Source organism: Chelonia mydas, chromosome 10, assembly GCF_015237465.2.
Source record: "Chelonia mydas isolate rCheMyd1 chromosome 10, rCheMyd1.pri.v2, whole genome shotgun sequence".
Classification (NCBI taxonomy): domain Eukaryota; kingdom Metazoa; phylum Chordata; order Testudines; family Cheloniidae; genus Chelonia; species Chelonia mydas.
The window spans coordinates 20,183,984-20,205,628 of record NC_051250.2 but is presented as its reverse complement, the minus strand read 5'-3'; the positions used below and the strand labels follow the sequence as shown (position 1 = coordinate 20,205,628).

The 21,645-nt window shown below is 42.4% G+C and overlaps 1 protein-coding gene across 14 annotated transcripts in view; it reads right to left on the bottom strand.

Annotated features, from left to right (window-relative positions):
- SNX29 (sorting nexin 29) overlaps positions 1 to 21,645 on the bottom strand; it is a 450,561-nt gene that overhangs the window by 414,138 nt on the left and 14,778 nt on the right. For all 14 annotated transcript variants that reach the window (XR_006284108.1, XR_006284109.1, XR_006284110.1 and 11 more), the window contains 2 exons: positions 17,364 to 17,488; positions 7,992 to 8,172 (listed from right to left, as the gene is read on the bottom strand). Coding sequence is in view for 11 of the 14 variants with exons in the window: in XM_043523231.1 (XP_043379166.1) it covers positions 7,992 to 8,172; positions 17,364 to 17,488 (306 nt within the window). In the remaining 3 variants the exon portion in view is untranslated. The remainder of the gene's footprint in view (positions 1 to 7,991; positions 8,173 to 17,363; positions 17,489 to 21,645) is intronic.

Below are 21,645 nucleotides of genomic sequence, written 5' to 3'. Positions count from 1 at the left end.
ACCCACAGCACTCTGATACGTTAATAAACTTATTCTTGTTTTCACTATAACCAAAGAACAGAGATTCAAATGATAGTAAATAAGTATATTAGAAACAAATAACAAGGAGTCATTGTTGCACCTTACAGACTAACAAATTTATTTGGGCATAAGCTTTCGTGGGCTTGATATGCCATCATGGCTCCTTTGCCATGTACATTGGCCAAACCAGACAGTCTCTACACAAAAGAATAAATGTACACAAATCTGACATCAAGAATCATAACATTCAAAAACCAATAGAACACCACTTCAATCTCCCTGGTCACTCAACAACAGACCTACAAGCTGCAATTCTTCAACAAAAGACTTCAAAAACAGACTCCAGTGTGAAACTGCAGAACCAGAATTAAATTGCAAACTGGACACCATCAGATTAGGCCCGAATAAAGACTCGGAGTGGTTGGGTCATTATAAAACCTAAACCTAATTTCCCCAATACTAATTTCCCTCCTACGGTTACTCACACCTTCTTGTCAACTGTTTGAAATGAGCCACTCTCATTACACCTCGAAAGTTATTTTTCCTCCCTTGGTATCCTGGTGTCAACTGAATTGTCTCGTTAGACTAACCTCACACTTTGTAAAGCAATTCACATCTTTTCATGTATTTATACCGGCTCCTGTATTTTCCACTCCATGCATCTGATGAAGTGGGTTCTAGCCCACAAAAGCTTATGCCCAGAGAAATTTGTTAGTCTCTAAGATGCCCCAAGGACTCCTCGTTGTTTTTGCTAATACAAACTAACACGGCTACCACTCTGAAACTAGAAACAAATAGTTAAACAGATATACCAGATCAGACTTTTGATCTTCATCAGAAAAGAAGGTTCCCATCCCACCCCTCACTATTTACCTCTTCCTGTTCATTTCCTTATGAAGTCTCCACAAGCTTTTCATTAGCATTTGACTCAGTATGCTAACAGACATCTGTTGCAAGACACACAATATACAGTGGTCCACCAGGGGAAGATGTTTCTCCCCACCTTCTGTTTGGAGAAGTTTGTCTCAAAGCATGCTACCTTTGAGTTATCCGCCTTTAACTACAAGGCTAGAGAACATAACTTTCAGCATATTTACACATAACTCTTCGCATATTTTCCATATATACATCTCACAATGATTATGACCACTGTGACACAGTCTGTCGCTAAAAACCTTGAATGTCATTCTTTCGGTGAATCCAGGGTATCCCTGTACCCCAGGCCCTCTCCCAGTTGGCATCAGGGAGTCCTTGGGTCACGCTATCATAACCCTGAATCTACCTCTTTCTTTATTCTGTATAGGCACTACAACTGTACAAATAACAATACTTCTCTTAGACATTTGATAAGATACCAAATAAAAAACTTGAAGGTTAAGTAAAAAACTGAAGGCGTTTGTGAAAGATTTGAGATGTGGAATGTTAATTACCTAGCAGGAAGGCTAGAGGAAGTCAGAGCAGATGGAAGGAAATCTTTTTCTATGGAGTCGAAAAGTGGGTCCCCCACAGCTTACTGCTCGGAATGATCTTGCTTGCTACACCCATAAAGTGATTTAGAAAGGGGAGCAAACTATTTGATATTAAAAGGAAATCTTTCTATTGAATTCAACAGGAGTAGGATAAGGCCCAAAAATCTATGGATGACAGCCATTGGAAGGACAACAGATATTGCTGAGAATCTTCAGCTACAGGAGGTTCTAAGCAGGTTGGAGAAAAGGACAAAAGTATGTCATATAGAACTGAATGTGATTAAATGTAAAATCAATAACATTACACACTTCCATAGTGCCTTTCATCTGACGATTACAAAGTGCACGTTAAATTATTCTTTAACACTTCTGTACACACTAGACCCTTTTTTACAAATAAGTTGAGACATAGTGATTAAATGGCTTCCTTTAAGTCTGACAGAGCCCTGAATCCTGAGTCCAAAATCATAAAAACTTAACAGCCGTACTCAATCAGACCAATGGTCCATATAGCCCAGTCTCTTGTCTTCTGACAGTGGCCAATGTCAGGCGCTTCAGAGGGAATGAAAAGAACAGGCAATCATCTAGTAATCATCCCCTGTGGCCCAATTCCAGCTTCTGGCAAACAGAGGCTAGGGACACCACCCCTGCCCATCCTGGCTAATAGTCATTGATGGACCTATTCTCCATGAACTTATCTAGTTCTTTTTTTAACCCTGCTATGATCTTGGCCTTCCCAACATTCTCTGACAAAGAGTTTCACAAGTTGTGTTGTGTGAAGAAATACTTCCTTTTGTTTTTAACCTGCTGCCTATTAATTTTATTTGGTAACCCCTAGTTCTTGTGTTATGAGAGAGAATAAATAACACTTCCTTATTTACTTTCTCCACACCAGTCCTGATTTTATAGACCTCTATCCTATCCCCCCTTAGTCATATCTTTTCCAAGCTGAATAGTCCCAATCTTATTAATCTCTCCACATATGGAAGCTGTTCCATACCCATAATCATTTTTATTTCCCTTTTCTGTACTTTTTCCAATTCCAAAATATCTTTTTTCAGATGGGGTGACCAGGTGTGCACGCAATATGCAAGATGTGGGTGTACAATGAATCTATACAGAGGCCATATATCATATCATCTGTCCCTTTCCTAGTGATTCACAACATTCCGTTAGCTTTTTTCACTGAAGCTTCACATTGAGTGCATGTTTTCAGAAAACTATCCACAATGACTGCAAGATCTCTTTCTTGAATACTAACAATTAATTTAGACCCCATCATTTTATATGTATAGTTGGGATTACTTTTTCCATTGTGCATTATTTCCTATCCTCAGCACTAGCCACTGAAATTTTTAGAATGCTTTGGATCACAGACTATAAAATAAATTGTATAGTATACAGATGGCTACAAAAAATTTAAAACAGCAGTTAGAAGTGTGATACTAAGGCCTGGTCTACACTACGAGTTTATGTCGGATTTAGCAGCATTAAATCCGAATTAACCCTGCACCCGTCCACACAATGAAGCCATTTTTTCGACATAAAGGGCTCTTAAAACCGATTTCTGTACTCTTCCCCAATGAGGGGATTAGCGCTGAAATCAACATCGCTCTTTCGAATTAGGGTTAGTGTGGACACAATTCAAAGGTATTGGCCTCCGGAAGCTATCCCACAGTGCACCATTGGGACCGCTCTGGACAGTGCTCTGAACTCAGATGCACTGGCCAGGTGTACAGGAAAAGTCCCGGGAACTTCTGAATCTCATTTTCTGTTTGGCCAGACGAGTTCATCAGCACAGGTGACCATGCAGTCCCAGAATCGAAAAAGAGCTCCAGCATGGACCGAACGGGAGGTACTGGATCTGATAGCTATATGGGGAGAGGAATCCCTGCTATCAGAACTACGTTCCAAAAGACGAAATGCCAAAACATTTCAAAAAATCTCAGAGGCCCTGAGGGACAGAGGCTACATCAGGGACGCAACACAGAGCCGCGTGAAACTTAAGGAGCTCAGACAAGCGTACCAGAAAACCAAAGAATTAAACTGACGCTCCAGGACTGAGCCCCAGACATGCCGCTTCTACGCTGAGCTGCATGCAATTCTAGGGGGGGCCGCCACCACCACCCCACCCCTGTCCGTGGACTCTCATGATAGGGTACTCTCCGCCATGGCTGAGGATTTTGCAGAGGGGGAAAATGAGGAGGAGGAGGAGGAGGATGAGGTTGTGGCGAGCACAAAGCACCCCGTTCTCCCCTACAGCCAGGATCTTTTTTATCACCCTGACTGAAATACCCTCCCAACCCAACGAAGCCGGAGAAGGGACATCTGGTGAGTGTACCTTTTTAAATATAACACATGTTATAAAAGCAAGCGTTTTTTAATGATTAAGTAGCCCCGAGGACTTGGGATGCATTCGTGGCCAGTACTGCTACTGGAAAAGTCTGTTAACGTGTCTGGGGATGGAGCGGAAATCCTCCAGGAACATCTCCATGAAGCTCTCCCGGAGGTACTCTAAAAGCCTTTGCAGAAGGTTTCTGGGGAGAGCAGCCTTATTCCGTCCTCCATCGTAGGACACTTTACCACGCCATGCTAGTAGCAAGTAATCTGGTATCATTGCATGACACAGCCTGGCAGCGTATGGTCCCGGTGTTTGCTGGCATTCAAGCAACATTCGTTCCTTATCTCTCTGTGTTATCGTTCATGGTAACCTGCTTGAAACAGGGGAATTTAATTAAGGGAACATTCAGAGGTGCCCGTTCCTATTGGGCTGTTTGCCTGTGGCTGAAAAGAAATCCTCCCCGCAGTTAGCCACGCAGGGGGAGCGGGGCAGGGAGGGGAGAGGTGGGGCATTGGCGCTGAGCTGTTCGCGTTTGGCTAGCAGGGATCTTCCCTGATACCAGCCAGGCGGTGGGGGGAGGGGAAAAGCGATCATCCCAGAGAATCGGATGGGGGGAGGGGGTTAGTTTGGTTTTTGCTGCTGCACGTTAACAGAAAAACCGCAGCACTAAATGGCCAACTCAACGGGCTTTGCTTGGTATGGGAAAGGAGGGGGCTGCTGTTATGAAGGTTGCAGAAGCCGAAAGACTATGGCTTACCATGGCCGCCTGCAAGCCAAATTCTGTTGCCCGACCCTGCGTGTGTGATTTCTAACACCAAAGCCGCAGGCACTCAGTATAAGATGCAAAATGCGACCTTGTAACAAAATCACATGTGCTATGCAATGTGAATAGTGTTCACCGTGAAAGAGTATAGCCATTGTTCTGTAAAATGTATCTTATTAAATACTTCACTCCCTTTTTTTTCCTCCAGCAGCTGCAAATGTTTCAAGCATCCCTCCTCTGTCCCAAAGGCTATCTCAGATAAGGCGATGAAAAAAACGTACGCGCGCTGACATGTTCTCTGAGCTCATGCAGTCGTCCGGCACTGACAGAGCTGTGTGGAGGGACACAATAGCAGAGTACAGGACAGTGGCCGATGAACATGAGGAGAGGTGGCGGCAGGAAGATCAGAGGAGGCATGAGGCAACGCTGGGGCTACTGCGGGATCAAACGGACATGCTCCGGCATCTGGTGGAGGTTCATGAACGGCAGCAGGATCACAGACCGCCACTGCAGCCCCTGCTTAACTGCCCTCCGTCCTCCCCAAGTTCCATACCCTCCTCACCCAGACGTGCAAGAACGCGGGCGAGGGGGGGGTGGGGAGGCTCCGGGTACCCAACCACCCCACCCCAGTGGACTGCCCAAGCAACAGAAGGCTGGCTTTCAGCAAGTTTTAAAGTGGCCTTTTCCTTCCCTCCTATCCTCCTCCCACACCCCACCCGGGCTACCTTCTGAGTTATCTCCCTATTTTTATAATCAATTAATAAAGAATACATGTTTTTTAAACGATGGTGACTTTATTTCCTTTGCAAGCAAGCTGTGATCGAAGGGGGGAGGGCGGGTGACTTACAGGGAATTTAGAGGCAACCAAGGGGGCGGGTTTTCATCAAGGAGAAACAAACGGAAGTGTCACACAGTACCCTGGCCAGTCATGAAACTGGTTTTCAAAGCTTCTCTGATGCACAGCGCTTCCTGCTGTGCTCTTCTAACCGCCCTGGTGTCTGGCTGCGCGTATTCAGCGGTCAGGCGATTCGCATCAACCTCCCACCCCGCCATAAACGTCTCCCCCTTACTCTCACAGAGATTGTGGAGCACACAACAAGCAACAATAACAAAGGGAACACTGGTTTCGCTGAGGTCTGAGAGAGTCAGTAAACTGCGCCAGCGACCCTTTAAACGTCCAAATGCACACTCTAGCACCATTCTGCACTTGCTCAGCCTATAGTTGAACAGCTCCTTACTACTGTCCAGGCCGCCTGTGTACGGCTTCATGAGCCAGGGCGTTAATGGGTAGGCTGGGTCACCAAGGATAACTATTGGCATTTCAACACCCCCAACAGTTATTTTCTGGTCTGGGAAGTAAATCCCTTCCTGCAGCCGTTTAAACAGACCAAAGTTCCTGAAGACGCGAGTGTCATGAACCTTTCCCGGCTATCCCACTTTGAGGTTGGTGAAACGACCCTTGTGATCCACCAGTGCTTGCAGCACCATCGAAAAGTACCCCTTGCAGTTTATGTACTGGCTGCTCTGGTGGTCCGGTCCCAAGATAGGGATATGGGTTCCGTCTATAGCCCCACCACACTTAGGGAATCCCACTGCAGCAAAGCCATCCACTATGACCTGCACATTTCCCAGAGTCACTACCTTTGATAGCAGCAGCTCAGTGATTGCGTTGGCTACTTGCATCACAGCAACCCCCACAGTAGATCTGCCCACTCCAAATTGATTCCCGACTGACCGGTAGCTGTCTGGAGTTGCAAGCTTCCACAGGGCTATTGCCACTCGCTTGTGAACTGTGAGGGCTGCTCTCATCTTGGTATTCTTGCACTTCAGGGCATGGGAAAGCAAGTCACAAAGTTCCATGAAAGTGCTCTTACGCATGCAAAAGTTTCAGAGCCACTGGGAATCATCCCAGACCTGCAACACTATGAGGTCCCACCACTCTGTGCTTGTTTCCTGGGCCCAGAATAGGCTTTCCACGGCATGAGCCTGCCCCATTAACACCATGATCTCCAAATTGCGGGGGAACGTGGTTTTAGAGAAAAGTGTGTTCATGTCCTCATCACCACGCTGCCGTCGCCTCCTTGCCTGGTTTTTCAGATGCTGGTTCTGCATACACTGCATGGTAATGCGCAAGGTGTTTACAATGGTCATAACTGCTGGGGTGAGCTGAACAGGTTCCATGCTTGCTGTGCTATGGCGTCTGCTCCTGCTTGGGCCATCCAGGGAAAAGGGCGCGAAACGATTGTTTGCCGTTGCTCTGGCGGAGGGAGGGGTGACTGACAACATGGGTTACATGGTTGGCTTACAGGAAATTAAAATCAACAAAGGGGGTGGCTTTGCGAGAAACAGAATGGCCCCCTCAAGGATAGAACTCAAAACTGGGTTTAGCAGGCCGTTGATTTCACGGAGGGAGGGAGGAAGGAGAAAATGAATACAAAACAAATCTGGTCTATCTCTTGTTTTGATCCACTTCATCTATCTTTATACATCATGCTGGCAGCAGACTGTGCAGTATGAGCGCTAGCCGTTGTCATCACCTGGGTGTCGGCAGAAGACAGTGCAGTATGACTGCTGGCCATCGTCTTCTGCTGGCTGCAGATTAAAAGACAGTGCACTAGGACTGCCAGTAGGACTGAATTGCCATGAGATGAAACTTAAAAGGGAAATGACCTGGCTGAGTCACTCCCATGTTTGCCCAGGTGCACTGACCTCATCGAGGTCGGTTAAAAGAGCACCCTGGACTACGTCAACGACGGCTACCAGTCATACTGCACTGTCTGCTGCCAAAAGGCAATCAACTGCTGCTGTGCAGCAATGCAGTACCACGTCTGCCAGCACCCAGAAGACATACGGTGACAGTGAGCTGAGCAGGCTCCATGCTTGCCGTGGTATGGCGTCTGCACAGGTAACGCAAGAAAAAAGGCGCAAAACGATTGTCTGCCCTTGCTTTCATGGAGGGAGGGAGGGAGGGAAGGAAGGGGGGCCTGATGATATGTACCCAGAACCACCCGCGACAATGTTTTAGCACCATCAGGCATTGGGATTTCTACCCAGAATTCAAATGGGCAGCGGAGACTGCGGGAACTGTGGGATAGCTACCCACAGTGCAACGCTCCGGAAGTCGACGGTTGCCTCAGTACTGTGGACACACTCCGCCAACTACATGCACTTAGAGCATTTGTGTGGGAGGACACACAATCAACTGTATAAAAATGCTTTCTACAAAACCGACTTCTATAAATTCGACCTAATTTCATAGTGTAGACAAGGCCTAAGTGGTTTAACTAAAATAAAATGGACTACTTCATCTACTACTAGTTTCAGACATTTTTAAATGCCAGTGCTTAGTCTGCAATTGCATGCATTCCTCCATTATTAAGTCATTAAATACAGTTACCTAAGTCGATTTTTATCTGCAAGCAGCATATGGACATATCTTTCCAGAGAATGTTCATTTAATGCACAGCGTAGCCAGGCACGGCCTCTGCCAATATCTGTGGTAATAGTCCTCAGAGAGTAGAAGCGCTGTAGTTCATGTTTATTCAAAACTTCTCTTACGTAGTACCAAAACACTGGCTCTGCAAAATATATTAAGATACAAAAACACACTTAACTCATATATCTGGTCTATTTTCCTCTCTCCCTATCACAAAGTCATTAAAGAGAATACCATGTATATCATTTCTATTCTTACCTCCACATTTTTATTCCAGTTTTTTCAAATATCATTCTAAAGCCAATATAATTACTATTTCATACTTAAGCACACACAATAAACTGTTTCCTATCAATAGGACATGCTATTTTACTAAAACAATACAATTACCTGCTTATGACCTTGAACATAGATGAATCATTTCCCAGCTTGTTGTAACCCTTCAGTTTAGTAGCTTGCTTACTTCTACAGAATTTCTCTGAAGCTATTCACTGTAGATATTTGTGATAAGAATTATCCTTGCAGGATTCCACCTTCACTACTAAATCTAACACTAACACACACACACACACACACACAAAGGTCATCCAATTTACCATTTCATTTATAACAGCAGGGCCAAAATTTCATTTGGGGATACATACTGCTATCGTTTTTAAAAACACACCTATGCTCCAGGATTGATAAATTTGTAACTGGTGTAAGATAACTTAAGTTTGCTGGCAACAAATTCTACTTACTATTAAAAACCTCCCATCAAATTACCGTATTGCAGTTAACTACAATTCTACTCTATATAGGTTCTTATACCGTGCTCAGCACTGATATCTGACCATTTTCCAGTAGTGCATTAAGCAATATGATTAACACTTGTCCTGTGTTTGTTCTCTCATCCTCTCCCTAAGGGAGAAGTGGAGTGGGGGGGGGGGGTGTTTGTTTTTGTGGAGTGGGGGACCAAGAGGGGGTAGAATTTGGTTTGTTTTTTTAAATATGCATGTTGCTATATGTTTATCCTAGAGAAGACAAGGTAAAATAAATGTGCCTTGTACTTGATGTGGAAGGTGGTGCAGATTGTGATGGTCATTACTTCCTGGAGGAGTTAATCCCACAGTCTTGAACTGGCCCCCAAGAAAGTTCTGAATTAGAGGTAATGACAATACACATGTCAATAACAGCACACATGCGTACAATAAAACACTTTTATCTCACGACATTTTTCAATTAAACTCAAGATGTTCTCGGGATACTTTTATGCCAGGTCACATCCCCCCACTTCACTGGGAAGAAAGGATCAGCCATCTATTAGCTTATTCCTTGCCATTAAAACAATATTTTTAACAAGTTACATGCAGTTTGACAATTACTATTGACCATCAATATTGCATGAAATATATATATTGCTCAAAAACAAACTATACAGCAATATTAGCATTAGAGTTTTGTGAGGACACCAAATGGTCACAATTAGAGAAGACTAAGAAACTTCTAAAGGACCTAATAAAGCTAGATAATTGGCACCATAAAAACAGATTAAATTCAAGGCAGGTCAGTGCAAAGAAATGCATGTGGGATAGAACAATTTGAACTACACCTACACTTTGCTGTTAATTTAGAAGCCATCAACCACACAGGAGAGAGACATAGGCACCCTTGTTGACAGCTCAATGAAAACCTCTGCTCAATGTAAAATAAGATTTAGGTTTTTATTAAGAAAAGGATAGTGAAACCTCATACTGCCATTACATAAATTGACGGTAAACCCTCACCTTGAGCAATGTGCTCAGTTCTGGCCATCCCATCTCTCAAAGTATACGACAGAAATATAGAAGGTTCAAAGAAAGGCAACAAAAAACCAGAGAAGGCATACAATCTTTTCTCATGCTGGAATTTTTTGAACACCTCAATCCTATCCCATCTTATTTGTCTTCTCTAAATTAAACAAGCTTGGTTGTTTAATGGAATTAATATTATAAGAAAGGTCAGGCAGGCAGTCCTAGTTTTTCTCTGCTAATATAAAAACTTGGCAGATGTTCACGCTTTTGAATAGAGGTTGCATGCTGAGAGGTACAGTTATTGTTGGAGCTGTAGGTGGGGTTAACTGCTTTTTTAGGTTTATTTCCCTCTAATCTGTTAAAAGGAACCTAAAGTATTAAATTGGCACCTTTTTAATATATTTTTAGAAACCTAAATACAAGAATGAATAAAAATAGAACCATATAACCTTGTGCAACTCAGTACCACAAGATATTACTGAAAAAAATTAGGGGAAAAAATTGAAGTGTGAACAAGGAAACTGGCAGTTCCGTTAAATGATATGAAAACTTGTAAGAGATAGGAAACCTCACGCTTCAGAAACCTATCAACCACATATCCCTGGGGTTATAAAGAAACTTCCCCCATGGGCATGTTTATCACAAACATTTCTATTTGGGGGGTTTATACATTGCTGTGAAACATAGAATACTGGACAAGATAGACCACTGGTTTGATCCAGTATGACAATTCCCATTGTCCCATGTTCCTTTACACACAGATTCTACACATGGACTAAATTTAACAATTAAAATGGAACTACTCACATGTGCAAAATTAAACATGTGCTTACCATGGATTAGGGCCTTATACAATAAACTAACATGGAAAAGATAAAGAGGTCCACACTATATGTGTGGAAGCTTTATTACTATTTCTCTAGCTCTGGTCTGGCTTGCATTTATTTGGATCTCTCCATTTCAAACAGTTTAACTGGCATATCTAAGAAAAGAAAAGATTCCTTAAAATAAAATACATCAGTAGCAAAACAACCACGATTTATTTCTTTTATGAAGAGAGTCTCTTATGATTGTTTATGAAAACATGCATTAAATTTGTGTTTCAGTAAGACAGAAAAACTGAAGGAGGAAGTGAAAATGTTACTGGAATGGAAAAAACTAGTGGATTTCCCCTTCTGCTCAAAGCTAACACTCCCTGGCACTCTGCTTACTGACAGCAATCAAGGCTTTCTGAAAAGGATGGAATTTGGGGCATCAACAGTTAATATTCAAAATTTATCTAATATAAATTAAATACTAGCACTACATACTGCTGTCTCGTATGAACTTAATGATATAAGGTGGGATTTTCAAAAGCACTAAGTCACTGATTAATTGGGTGCAGACACAGAGAGCTTTTGAAAAATCCCACCTCTCAGGTTTACAATACAGTACTATTTCCCAGTCTGACAATCGCATACAAAAATAATAATCAGGAAGATGATCTACTCTGCATTCAGTGTATCCTGCATAATGTGGAGCAAAATACTGATATTATACAAGTTACTCAAATATTCACCCAATTTACACAAAATAAAGTTTACATAAATTATACATTCAGTTTTGCTCTATTTGTTTATAGGTTCAATAAAGCTCCCATATATTATACATTACTCAACTGTGTATTACAAGGTAATAATGCCATCCTGAAGTGCTTTATTGGGCAAGGATAAACTAATTTTGAAGTCTGGGTTCAGAAAGTAGAAACCTACGGCTTTTTGACTGGGAGAAGGGGAAAAGCCCAAAGTTCACAACTTAGGCATTGTAACTATCTTGTACTTAAATATTTGCCTTGTAATTAGTTTGAAAATGTTTGTAAAAAATGTATAGCATTTTTCACATTAAGTGGCATTGTACAATATTTTGACACTGCCTTTTCTGTGCTATCTGAACAGATTTTTTTAATTTCTTATTTATTCACAACCAAGCAGGTGCAAAAACAGCAAAATTTTTATAAACATATACAGAAAATGATGATGGTTATCACAGAAGTTTTCTGCATTATGAATCATAAGACACAGTAGGGAGGGTAATCACTGCCTATAATAAAATAAGATGGCACGCTGTAAAGAAGAAAAAATGTTTAAGAATGGCACTCTTGAGGGAATCCTGCAATGAAAAATTAAAAATTCTGCACACAATATTTTAAAATTCTGCAAAATAATGCATATTTTATTTGTCAAAATAACACTATATAATTGCACAAGTTTCAATTATTTTGGTAATTTATTTCAAAATACCTGTCAGCAACTGTGTCTGTAACAATAAAGATAACAAAAATTCCCCCAGGAGTAGAGAGTTAAAGAAACCCCTATGACAACACAGTTCCTGTTTCTCTGCCCCCTCCCACCCAGAGCCAAGCCGGGGGTACCAGACACCCATACCTTCCCCCACAGAGCTCAGCCGTGGGGCACCCCTCAGCCCAGACATCCATAACCCCAGAGCCCAACTGCGGGCACCCACGCACCCAAAGACCCGCAACCTCCCCCTCCTCAGAGCCCAGTTGTAGGTCACCCCCACACCTCCTCCCCACAGTGCCCAGAGATCCAGAGGGAGAAACTGCCTAATGCTGGGTCACGGGCTTGTATTGAGATTCCTGAACACCACCTCCTTCCTTCAGAGTGTGCTGAGAACTGTAGCTGCTGGGAACCCTCCAGCTCCTCCTCCCTCTCCCCCTGGCAGTACCTTCCATTTGAAAGCTAGGAAGCTGAGCTCTGCTGGATCCAGCAGCCCCTAGTGGCAGCCAGCAGGGAAAAAGATGCAAATAAATTGCAGTGCCAATTCTGCAGGGAAAAAGAAATTCTGCGCAGAACAGTAATTCTGTGCAAATTCTGCATTGCGCAGTGGCGCAGAATTCCCCCAGAAGTAGAATGGCCATACTGGGTCAGACCAATGGTCCATCTAGCCCAGTATCCTCTCTTCCGACAGTGGCCAATGCCAGGTGCTTCAGAGGGAATGAACAGAATAGGCAATCATTGAGTGATCCATCCCCTGTGATCCACTCCCAGCCTCTGGCAGTCAGAGGCTAGGGACATCCACAGCATGGGGTTGCATACCTGACCAGCCATTGATGGACCTATCCTCCATTAACTTATCGAGTTCTTTTTTTAACCAAATTATAGTTTTGGTCTTCACAACATATCCTGGCAATGAGTTCCACAAGATGAATGTGCGCTGTGTGAAGTAGTACTTCCTTTTGTTTTCAACCTGCTGCCTACTAATTTCATTGGGTGACCCCTGGTTTTTGTGTTATGTGAAAGGATAAATAACACTTCATTAGTCACTTTCTCCACATCATTCATGGTTTACAGGTATAAGTTGTTTGTATTTTCAAGTTATATTCCCTAGGTCTGTCACTGGCTCTTCAAATGATTTTAAGAAAGCGACTCAACTTCTGTGCCATGGTTTACCATCTATAAAATAGATTATGCAGCTTCCAAGAATGGGTCACTGGGTTATGATTTATTAGTATAATCCTGGGGCAGCCGAGGTAATGGAACAATCTATACCAGTATATTATACCTGAACGACATAGGGGGAAATGATGCAACAAAGAAAGGTAAAACACACAGGCACAATAGTACCACTGACAAGGGGCAAGAGCAGAAGAGTTCTAATGAGCAGGGAGAAGAGAGAAACAGTCACCTAACCTCTGCTTCTGTTAAGACCATTGTGTTAACAGAAATGTAATGGGGGTACAGGAAAGAGGAGGAATTCTCTCCAAATATTTTGAATCTTCTCAAAATACTCTTCTACCCATTTTTCAAACAAACCCTTCAGGGAGTGCAGACCCTTTATGCTAAAGGACTCTAACAGATACCAAAATGAAGTCCTGTATTGTTATTTCAATCCAAGAGAACACAAGAATAAAGGAACATCAAACTAGAGATAGAGTTGCGACACTACTGAGGAAGAAGGGACCTGTAACAATTGCACATGCCTTTTAGGACTACATATTGCTACAGCCATGAAAACCACATTCACTCTCAAAGAGTAAAAATGTTTTTTCAGAATCTTGCTTACAAAAATATAATATTTTATATGAATTTTTAAGTACCACAGGATTTTTAAAGATCCACTCAAAAAGACTGCTCTTTTTCAAAGCATATCTTTGGTAAAATACTCAGTTTGTATTTAATATGAATAAAAATAAAACAGAATATTAAAATATCAGCACTGATATAAAAAGCAGCATTGTAGATGATTTATAGCCATTCTGGATCACATTTTGTCATAAAATTTGCATTCATTAAGTTCAGCTGAGTTGTCTAACTTTTTTACTGCCAAAGATTGCTGCTATAGCCACATTTATGCAGCAGAAATGTAGCATTCAGACATGTTAATCACAGCGTTCATCTATTCCTTTGTGTTATTGCCACCCTGAATACAAACCAGGTCAGAATCATTTTCCTGGAAGTAGTAACAGTATTAAATTACATTTGTACCTGTTTTGGAGATGCACAATCATTCAGAAAAATAAGTTTACTTGCAAATAGTCACAGACATATTGATAATATGTTCTCTTCAGTCACTATTCGGTGTTGTTAAATTTGCCTGCTGCACCACATCCACGTTCTCACTCTTGACTGAGCTTCCACATGTTACTCATTATTATGGTTTTCTATGCAGCCAAAAAAAGATAGATACTTTCCCTCCTCTCCTCTAAATAGAAAAATAATCTCATATTACTGACAGGCAGCCAAGTAAAACGCTTTTTTTTTTAAAAAAAAAACGATTATATGAGCACACGGAAGCTTGGGAACAATTTAGCTGACCTAGGTAATGTGGATGGATTCTCAGAATTTTAAGATTAAGAAAGTTCAAAGATGGACCAAGGAACCTCACAAGCTTCTGAATTTACCACCAACCATGCACTGAGCACTGGAGCATAATAGTTAGGACCCTACTAAATTCATGGTCCATTTTGCTCATTGTCACAGTCATAGGATTTTAAACATCACAAATTTCATGATTTCAGCCATTTAAACCTGAAATTTCACAGTGCTGTAATTGTAGGGGTCCTGACCCAAAAAGGAGTTGTAAGGGGGGGAGATGTCACAAGGTTATTGTATGGGAGGTTGCAGTACCGCTATCCTTACTTCTGTGCTGCTGCTGGCGGCGGCGCTGCCTTCAGAGCTGAGCAGCTGCAAAGTGGAGGCTGCTGGTCAGGAGCTCAGCTCTGAAGGCAGTGCCGTTCCAGCAGCAGCGCAGAAGTAAGGGTGGCATCATATGGTATTCCCACCCTTATTTCTGCGCTGCTGCTGGTGGGGAGCTGCTTTCAGAGCTGGCCACCCAGCCAACAGCCGTTGCTCTCCAGATGCGCAGTTCTGAAATCAGCGCAGAAAGATGGCAATACCGTGTCCTTCCCCCCCCGCCCAATAACCTTGTGATCCCCCCGCACCTCTCTTTTGGGTCAGGACCCCCAGTTTGAGAAACGCTGGTCTCCCCAGTGAAATTTATATAGTATAGGGTAAAAGCCCACAAAAGACCAGATTTCATGGTCCCTGATGCGTTTTTCATGGCCACAAATTTGGTAGGGTCCCAATAATAGTGAGGAATATAGGAATGCATTTAAATGGCAAAGTATTGAGATCACCAGGAGCAGTAATAGGTAACTGTAGAATACAAGATCTTGGATTAGGAGAGGGCAGAACAGCTGCTGAACAAACGGATGAAACTGTAAATTGGAGGCTGGGGAGGCTATCCACTGAAGAAACTACCAATGACCAACAAGAACAAAAACTGCATTAACTAAACGATGAGAAAAAAATAAGATTAAACTACAAGTTCTTATTGCAGTTAACTGTATTTGTAATATGCCACATAACAGTATTATGGAAACTGTAGGTGGAGGTCACAGTAAGTATAATAAATTCCACCATATAGAAGGATTAAATGTGAAAGTATATTACTTTAACATTTGTTACAGTTGAGTGATTTTCAGAAGCCTGAAGGTTATGGTCCCTTATAATTAAGGCTACGTTTTAGTCACAGGTATTTTTAGTAAAAGTCACGGACAGTAAACAAAAATTCCCGCCCGTGACCTATCCATGACTTCTACTGTATACCCCTGACTAAAACTTGGGTACTCTGGGGCAGGGGGAGGCCCAGGGAAGCTACGCAGGTGTTCTGGGGCAGGGGTACGTGGCCCAGGACCCCAGCTGCTGCTGGGAGAGGCTGATGGGCTCCCTACTGGGCTCTGCGCGGCTCCCAGAAGCGGCTGTCTCTGCAGCCCCTAGACAGAGGAGTGAATGAGGGGGGGGCTCCACACGCTGCCCCCGCCCCGAGCACCCGCTCTGCAGCTCCCATTGGCTGGGAACCGCGGACAATGGGAGCTGCGGGGATGGTGCCTGTAGGCGGAGGCAGTACACAGAGCGGTCTGGCCGCGCATCCACCTAGGAACATGTTGCAGCTTCCGGGGAGCTCCCCCAACGTAAGCACCAACCAGAGCCCTCACCCTGTCCCACACCGCAACTCCATGCTGGTGGATGCTGTGGCCCGAGATTGCCCCAGCAGCAGTCAGTGCAGCTGGCCCAGGGGCTGCCCGAACTGCTCAGGTGGCCCCCTGCAGAACTCACGGAGGTCCCGGAAAGTCACAGAATCTGTGACTTCCATGACAGACTCGCAGCCTTACTTATAATACCTTAAAACTGTTATCTCTTAGATGAGGAAGGGAAGACAAACAGATCACTGGAGGCCAAGCAAAGGAGACATCATGAAGCTGAACTTTTTAAACACAAAGTGTGGATAAATAAACATGGGGGAGTGAAGAGAAGAGGAGCAGAAAGGAAACAGAGCCCAACACAAAAGCAAAGTGTTCACTAAAAAAAGAAAGTATTTTGACCACAAAAATAAAAAATGGTAGATAAAACTCTACCCAATACAAGCAGCATAAGTTTTGTTTTTAAAATTCCTATCAAGGCTTACTATCTCATGCCCACTGCCATAAATTTTGAAAATTAAAAGCAGAATAAAATAGGGTTAATAATGGAACAATACCATTACAAAAGCAACATTACAATTATATAATGTTTAGCAATATCAACTGTTACCAAATAGAAGTGCCTTGGAAAGTTCTTATCATAGAATTGTATGGACTGAGGACTCCTGAAAGTAGCATAAGAAATTTTGGGCTAAAACTGCTGTGAAAACGAAACTAAACTGTGAAAAAAAAATTCAGAGAGTTTATACTGCTATTTACAATCACTTTAAGAAAATAAATTCCAGCATACACTAAACTAGTATTAACAGCATCAATCCAATAATCTTGGATTTTTAAACCCATTTTTAGATATTCAAATATTAAACACTCTTCAACATAAATATGTACAACATACTACATCAGAGTGAATTAACAAGCATTTTTATTTTGTAATGAGCGTTCAGTTAAGTACATTAAAAATAGCTTAGAGCCTGGTTTGTTTTCTTAAACCCAAAAATGAGAGGTTACGTCGATTGCTTACGCATAACAAGGACAGTATTTTGACATTTTTCAATAGGTCAGTTTGGAACAGTGCATTACCTGTTTCTGTTTTGCTGGAGAAACCTGCCGCCTGTTTGATTGCTGCTGCTGTTAATGCTAATCCTCGGCTCCTCTTCAAACCGTGCTGTAGTACAGCTTCAAACTGAGCACACAGGCAAGTAACTCTGCAACACAATACATGATTAATTAATTAAAGACAATCTGAAAAGAATAAAAAACCATCAATTATGTTTAGATTCAGTGGATTTAGACATCTGGAATAAATGCAGAACGTGCAGGTACATGCAGTTCCCTTACACATCAGACGCCAGAGGGCTTCAGCCCTGGACAGCCAGGCTCCGGTTACAGGCCCCCTTGCCCAGGGCAGTAGAGCTTGGGCGGGCTCAGGCTTGGGTCCCCCCTCTGGGGGTCGTGCAGTGATTTCTGTTGTCAGAAGGGGGTCGCAGTGCACTGAAGTTTGAGAACCGCTGATTTATGGTAATCTCTTTATTATGTGGAAGCTCTATAAACCTATTCGTATCCACTAGGTTACAGTAACTATACAGAGCCACAGGAAACTGCTTGTTACAAAAAGTTAACAGTCAATTTAGAAATTGATCTTTACATGTTGGAGTGTTTTTTAGATCCCATTCATTTCAGCTTCTCTGTACATAATACAATTACATTTTAAACAGATAAAAGTTCAAAATTTACAAGTATTTGATGATTTGCTGGAATATGCTGACAATGTACATATACAAGTTCTAGGCAATTTTACCTGTTTGTTAGTGACACTTTTGCTGTTTTTCAGATGTACTGTAATACATCAAATGCAAAGCTTATTTTCATTTGTGCAACTGGAACAGCGTCAAACCCACGACACATGAAAAAGCTCAATTTTGATGACAAAAAGCAAGCTACACAAAACTTGTCAGAGTAACATGCATACACCTTCACTTATGTCTACACCTTTATAGTGGCTGAAATTTTAGATTTCAAGTTTTCTGTAATTATCTTAAAAACTTAAATAATTATTCAACCCAATCTGCACTGCAAACCTGACTAAGAAAATGATAACATAAAAATGTATATTGATGCTCCTCAACGATTTTAGGCATTGTAAAATGAAGCAAAATCTGCCTAGAAAGTAATTTAGCCTTTTTTAAAAAAATTTATGTCAACCTTACTACTTGGTATTTTAGTAAATTTAACTTATTTTTTAAAATTAAGCCATAGTCCACTGTACTCCTTTTCTGAATATGTCATAACAAATACACCAAAAGCTTTGTTATCTGGCATCTTGGGGGAATGGGAGGTGCCAGTAAGTCAAAAATTCCGGTTGACTAAAAGGGAGGGAGTTTGGGTGCATGAAGCAGCTTAGGGCTGGGGCGCAGGAGGGGCTGTGGGGTGTGGGCTCTGGGAGGGAGTTGGGGTATGGGAGGGGGCTCGGGGCAGGGGGGTGGAGTGCATGAGGGGTTTTGGCGTGCCAGATCCGGGCAGCGCTCACCTCGGGCAGCTCCCTGCAAGCAGCAACATGTCTGGAGAGGCACAGCCAGGTGGCTCTGCGCGCTGCCTCCACCCGCAGGCACCGCCCTGCAGCTCCCACTGGCCAAGGTCAACGCTCCTAGGTGGAGGTGTGGCCAGGCAGCACTGCACGCTGCCTCCACCCGCAGGCGCCATCACCGCAGCTTCCTTTGGCCATGGTCCCCAGCCAATGGGAGCTGCAGAGTCAGTACTGGGGTGGGGTGGGGGCAGCGCATGGAGCCCCTGTGGCCGTTCCTCCACCTAAGAGTACTGACCACAGCCAATGGGAGCTGGGGGGTGGCGGCACCTACAGGTGGAGGCAGTGCCTCTCCGGACATGTCACCACTTGCGGAGAACCGCCTGAAATGCTGGTTTATAGAGCTTTCCTGTTTGTTAAGTGCCGGGTAACCCAACTTTTCCTGTATAGTGCTCTCACACTTAGTTTGGAAAAATAATGCATACTGAAGAATGCACTGCAGGCAGCCAGGCAAGGAACAACAATCCCTCCGCAAACATTTGAGAGTTGTTAAGGGACAATATCAGGACTATTAGCTTTGATGATTTTACTTCCTCTCCATCTAATCTATAAACTGGGTTGGACCAAGACAGAAAAGGGCCCACAAAAACAGGAGATCAAAAGAACTCTGGCAAGTTTAAAAAGGACGACTCTCTCAAAAAGGGGGCAGAAATTATTTGGGGGAACCAGACAAACTCAGGAGGCCGCAGCTAGGGATTTCCAAAGAAATTAAACCTGCCTATTTATCATCAGGAGACAGTAAGTTTTTACATGAGATAGACATGCGTGCAGACGGTGTTAAAATCTTTGTTTTCTTGTCAAGCTTTGTTCCTACTGTTACATAAATAATACTTTGGTTTTAAGGAGGCAGTCTGATCACCATACAACACTGGTGACAGTAGGTGAGTTTACCTCTGGGTTTTCCCAGACATAGCCTCTTTTTTGAGCCTCCGTCCTCTGTCTGGGCTAGCCCTGTAACCATGACAGGTTTTTACATATAGAATAACTTTGATGAGAAATACTAAGAAAACTTCTTTTGCAATACTAATAAAGTAACACATTATGGAAAAGATAGACAAGATGGAATTTTATGAACAAATGTGAATAATTCAGTGTTTTGTTAAAAGATAACTGCTATTAATAGGAATTTCAAAGTTTGACCAAAAGAATCCACTTGATTCTTGCAGTTCTGAAGGCAACAGCTAACACAGAGACTCTAGTTCCGCTGACAAGGAAGAGATATCAATCAAACGATTAAAAGCAGGAGCATGAAGCAAGAAAATTGAATAATACTGAATATTACTATGAGAAACTGAATTATGTCTCCCAAAATGAAATGGAAACATTTTTCATGCTGGAGTAATAAATTCTTATAGCAATCTATAGAAAAAGCAAAATTATATGAAAAATAATAGCCACTGGAAACTAAAAGTGTTTCAGTCATGTGTATTTTGTGTGTAGATAACAGATACTATCACAATGATGCATGTGATATAAGAATCTATACAGAACAAACCAACAACAAAATGGCCCTTTTTTTACTGGACACTGGAGAACTATGAACAATTAAAAAATCCAGCTATAAAAAAAGATGAAAGAACATCACTGAAATTAGTAAATCTCGTAAAATTTGCAACCCACATAAGGCCTGGGCTACACTACAGACTTAAGGTGACATAAGGCAGCTTATGTCGACCTAACTCCGTCAGTGTCTACATTACAATGGTACTCCCACTGATGTAAGTCACCCACTTCATCAAATTAATAAAACTCACCTCCGCGAAAGGTGTAGCACTTAGATTGATGTAGTTAGACTGATGCAGTGTCCATGTAGACCCTGCATTACTTACACTGTCTGTCGGCTGTCAGCCAGGCGCCAAGCTCACAATTGGAGCCCTCCACCCCGCAACCCCAGGGCTGACAGCCAGAGCCAGAGACAAAATTTGAAATAGCAGCAGCCAATAAACTGACCAGAATGTCTATTTCACTGCTGGTAGGCAGTCAGCCCTGTGGGCGTGGGGGCTCCAGCTGTGAAATAGACAGCTGTGAGCCCTACACTCTGACTGTCAGTTGGTGCAAGCGCACCTGATGAGAACATGCACCACTGGCAGAAGGAGGGCAGTCTGGACACCAACAGCAAATGTAATTGCTGACGTGGCTGTAGATCAACCTAATTTCAGTCGACCTAATTTTGTAGAGTAAATAAGCCCTAAGTGTGACTTATTCTCTCCTCCAAAAATATTCTCAACCATTGAGCATAGCTCCAAATCACACTGGAAAAATGTGATCAGAAATCTCTACATGTAAAATTTTCACTTCCTGTTTAATTAAGACTTAAGCTGCCTAACTACAGCCAAATAACATGATTGAGCAAGATGAGCATTCTGCCTGATTCAAGAGACATTTATGAGTAAACCATGTCATTTTTTGGCTTAGCATTAGGCTTTTTAAAACCCAAACGTCCATGCTTCTCAACATATCAATCCTAAAAGGAATACCCAAACCTCTAATTCTTGACAAATTGTTTCAGAAATAGAGTAATATTGCAAAAAGTAGTAGTTTGGATCAGAAGTTTTTGCTCTGAATCTGGAAATAACTACTTCTATTTTAACATTACAGTTCACACTCAGGAAGACAGTCCCTGCCTCTAAAAGCTTTCACAGTAAGACAAGCAACATACAAAGGGTGGGGGAGAGATATAATATACACAATAAAAACAAGAATTAACAATTCACAATTGCTATTTTAATTCACTTTCTATGGGGAAAAAAATCTAGGTATGCAGTGTAGTTTATAAGAAAC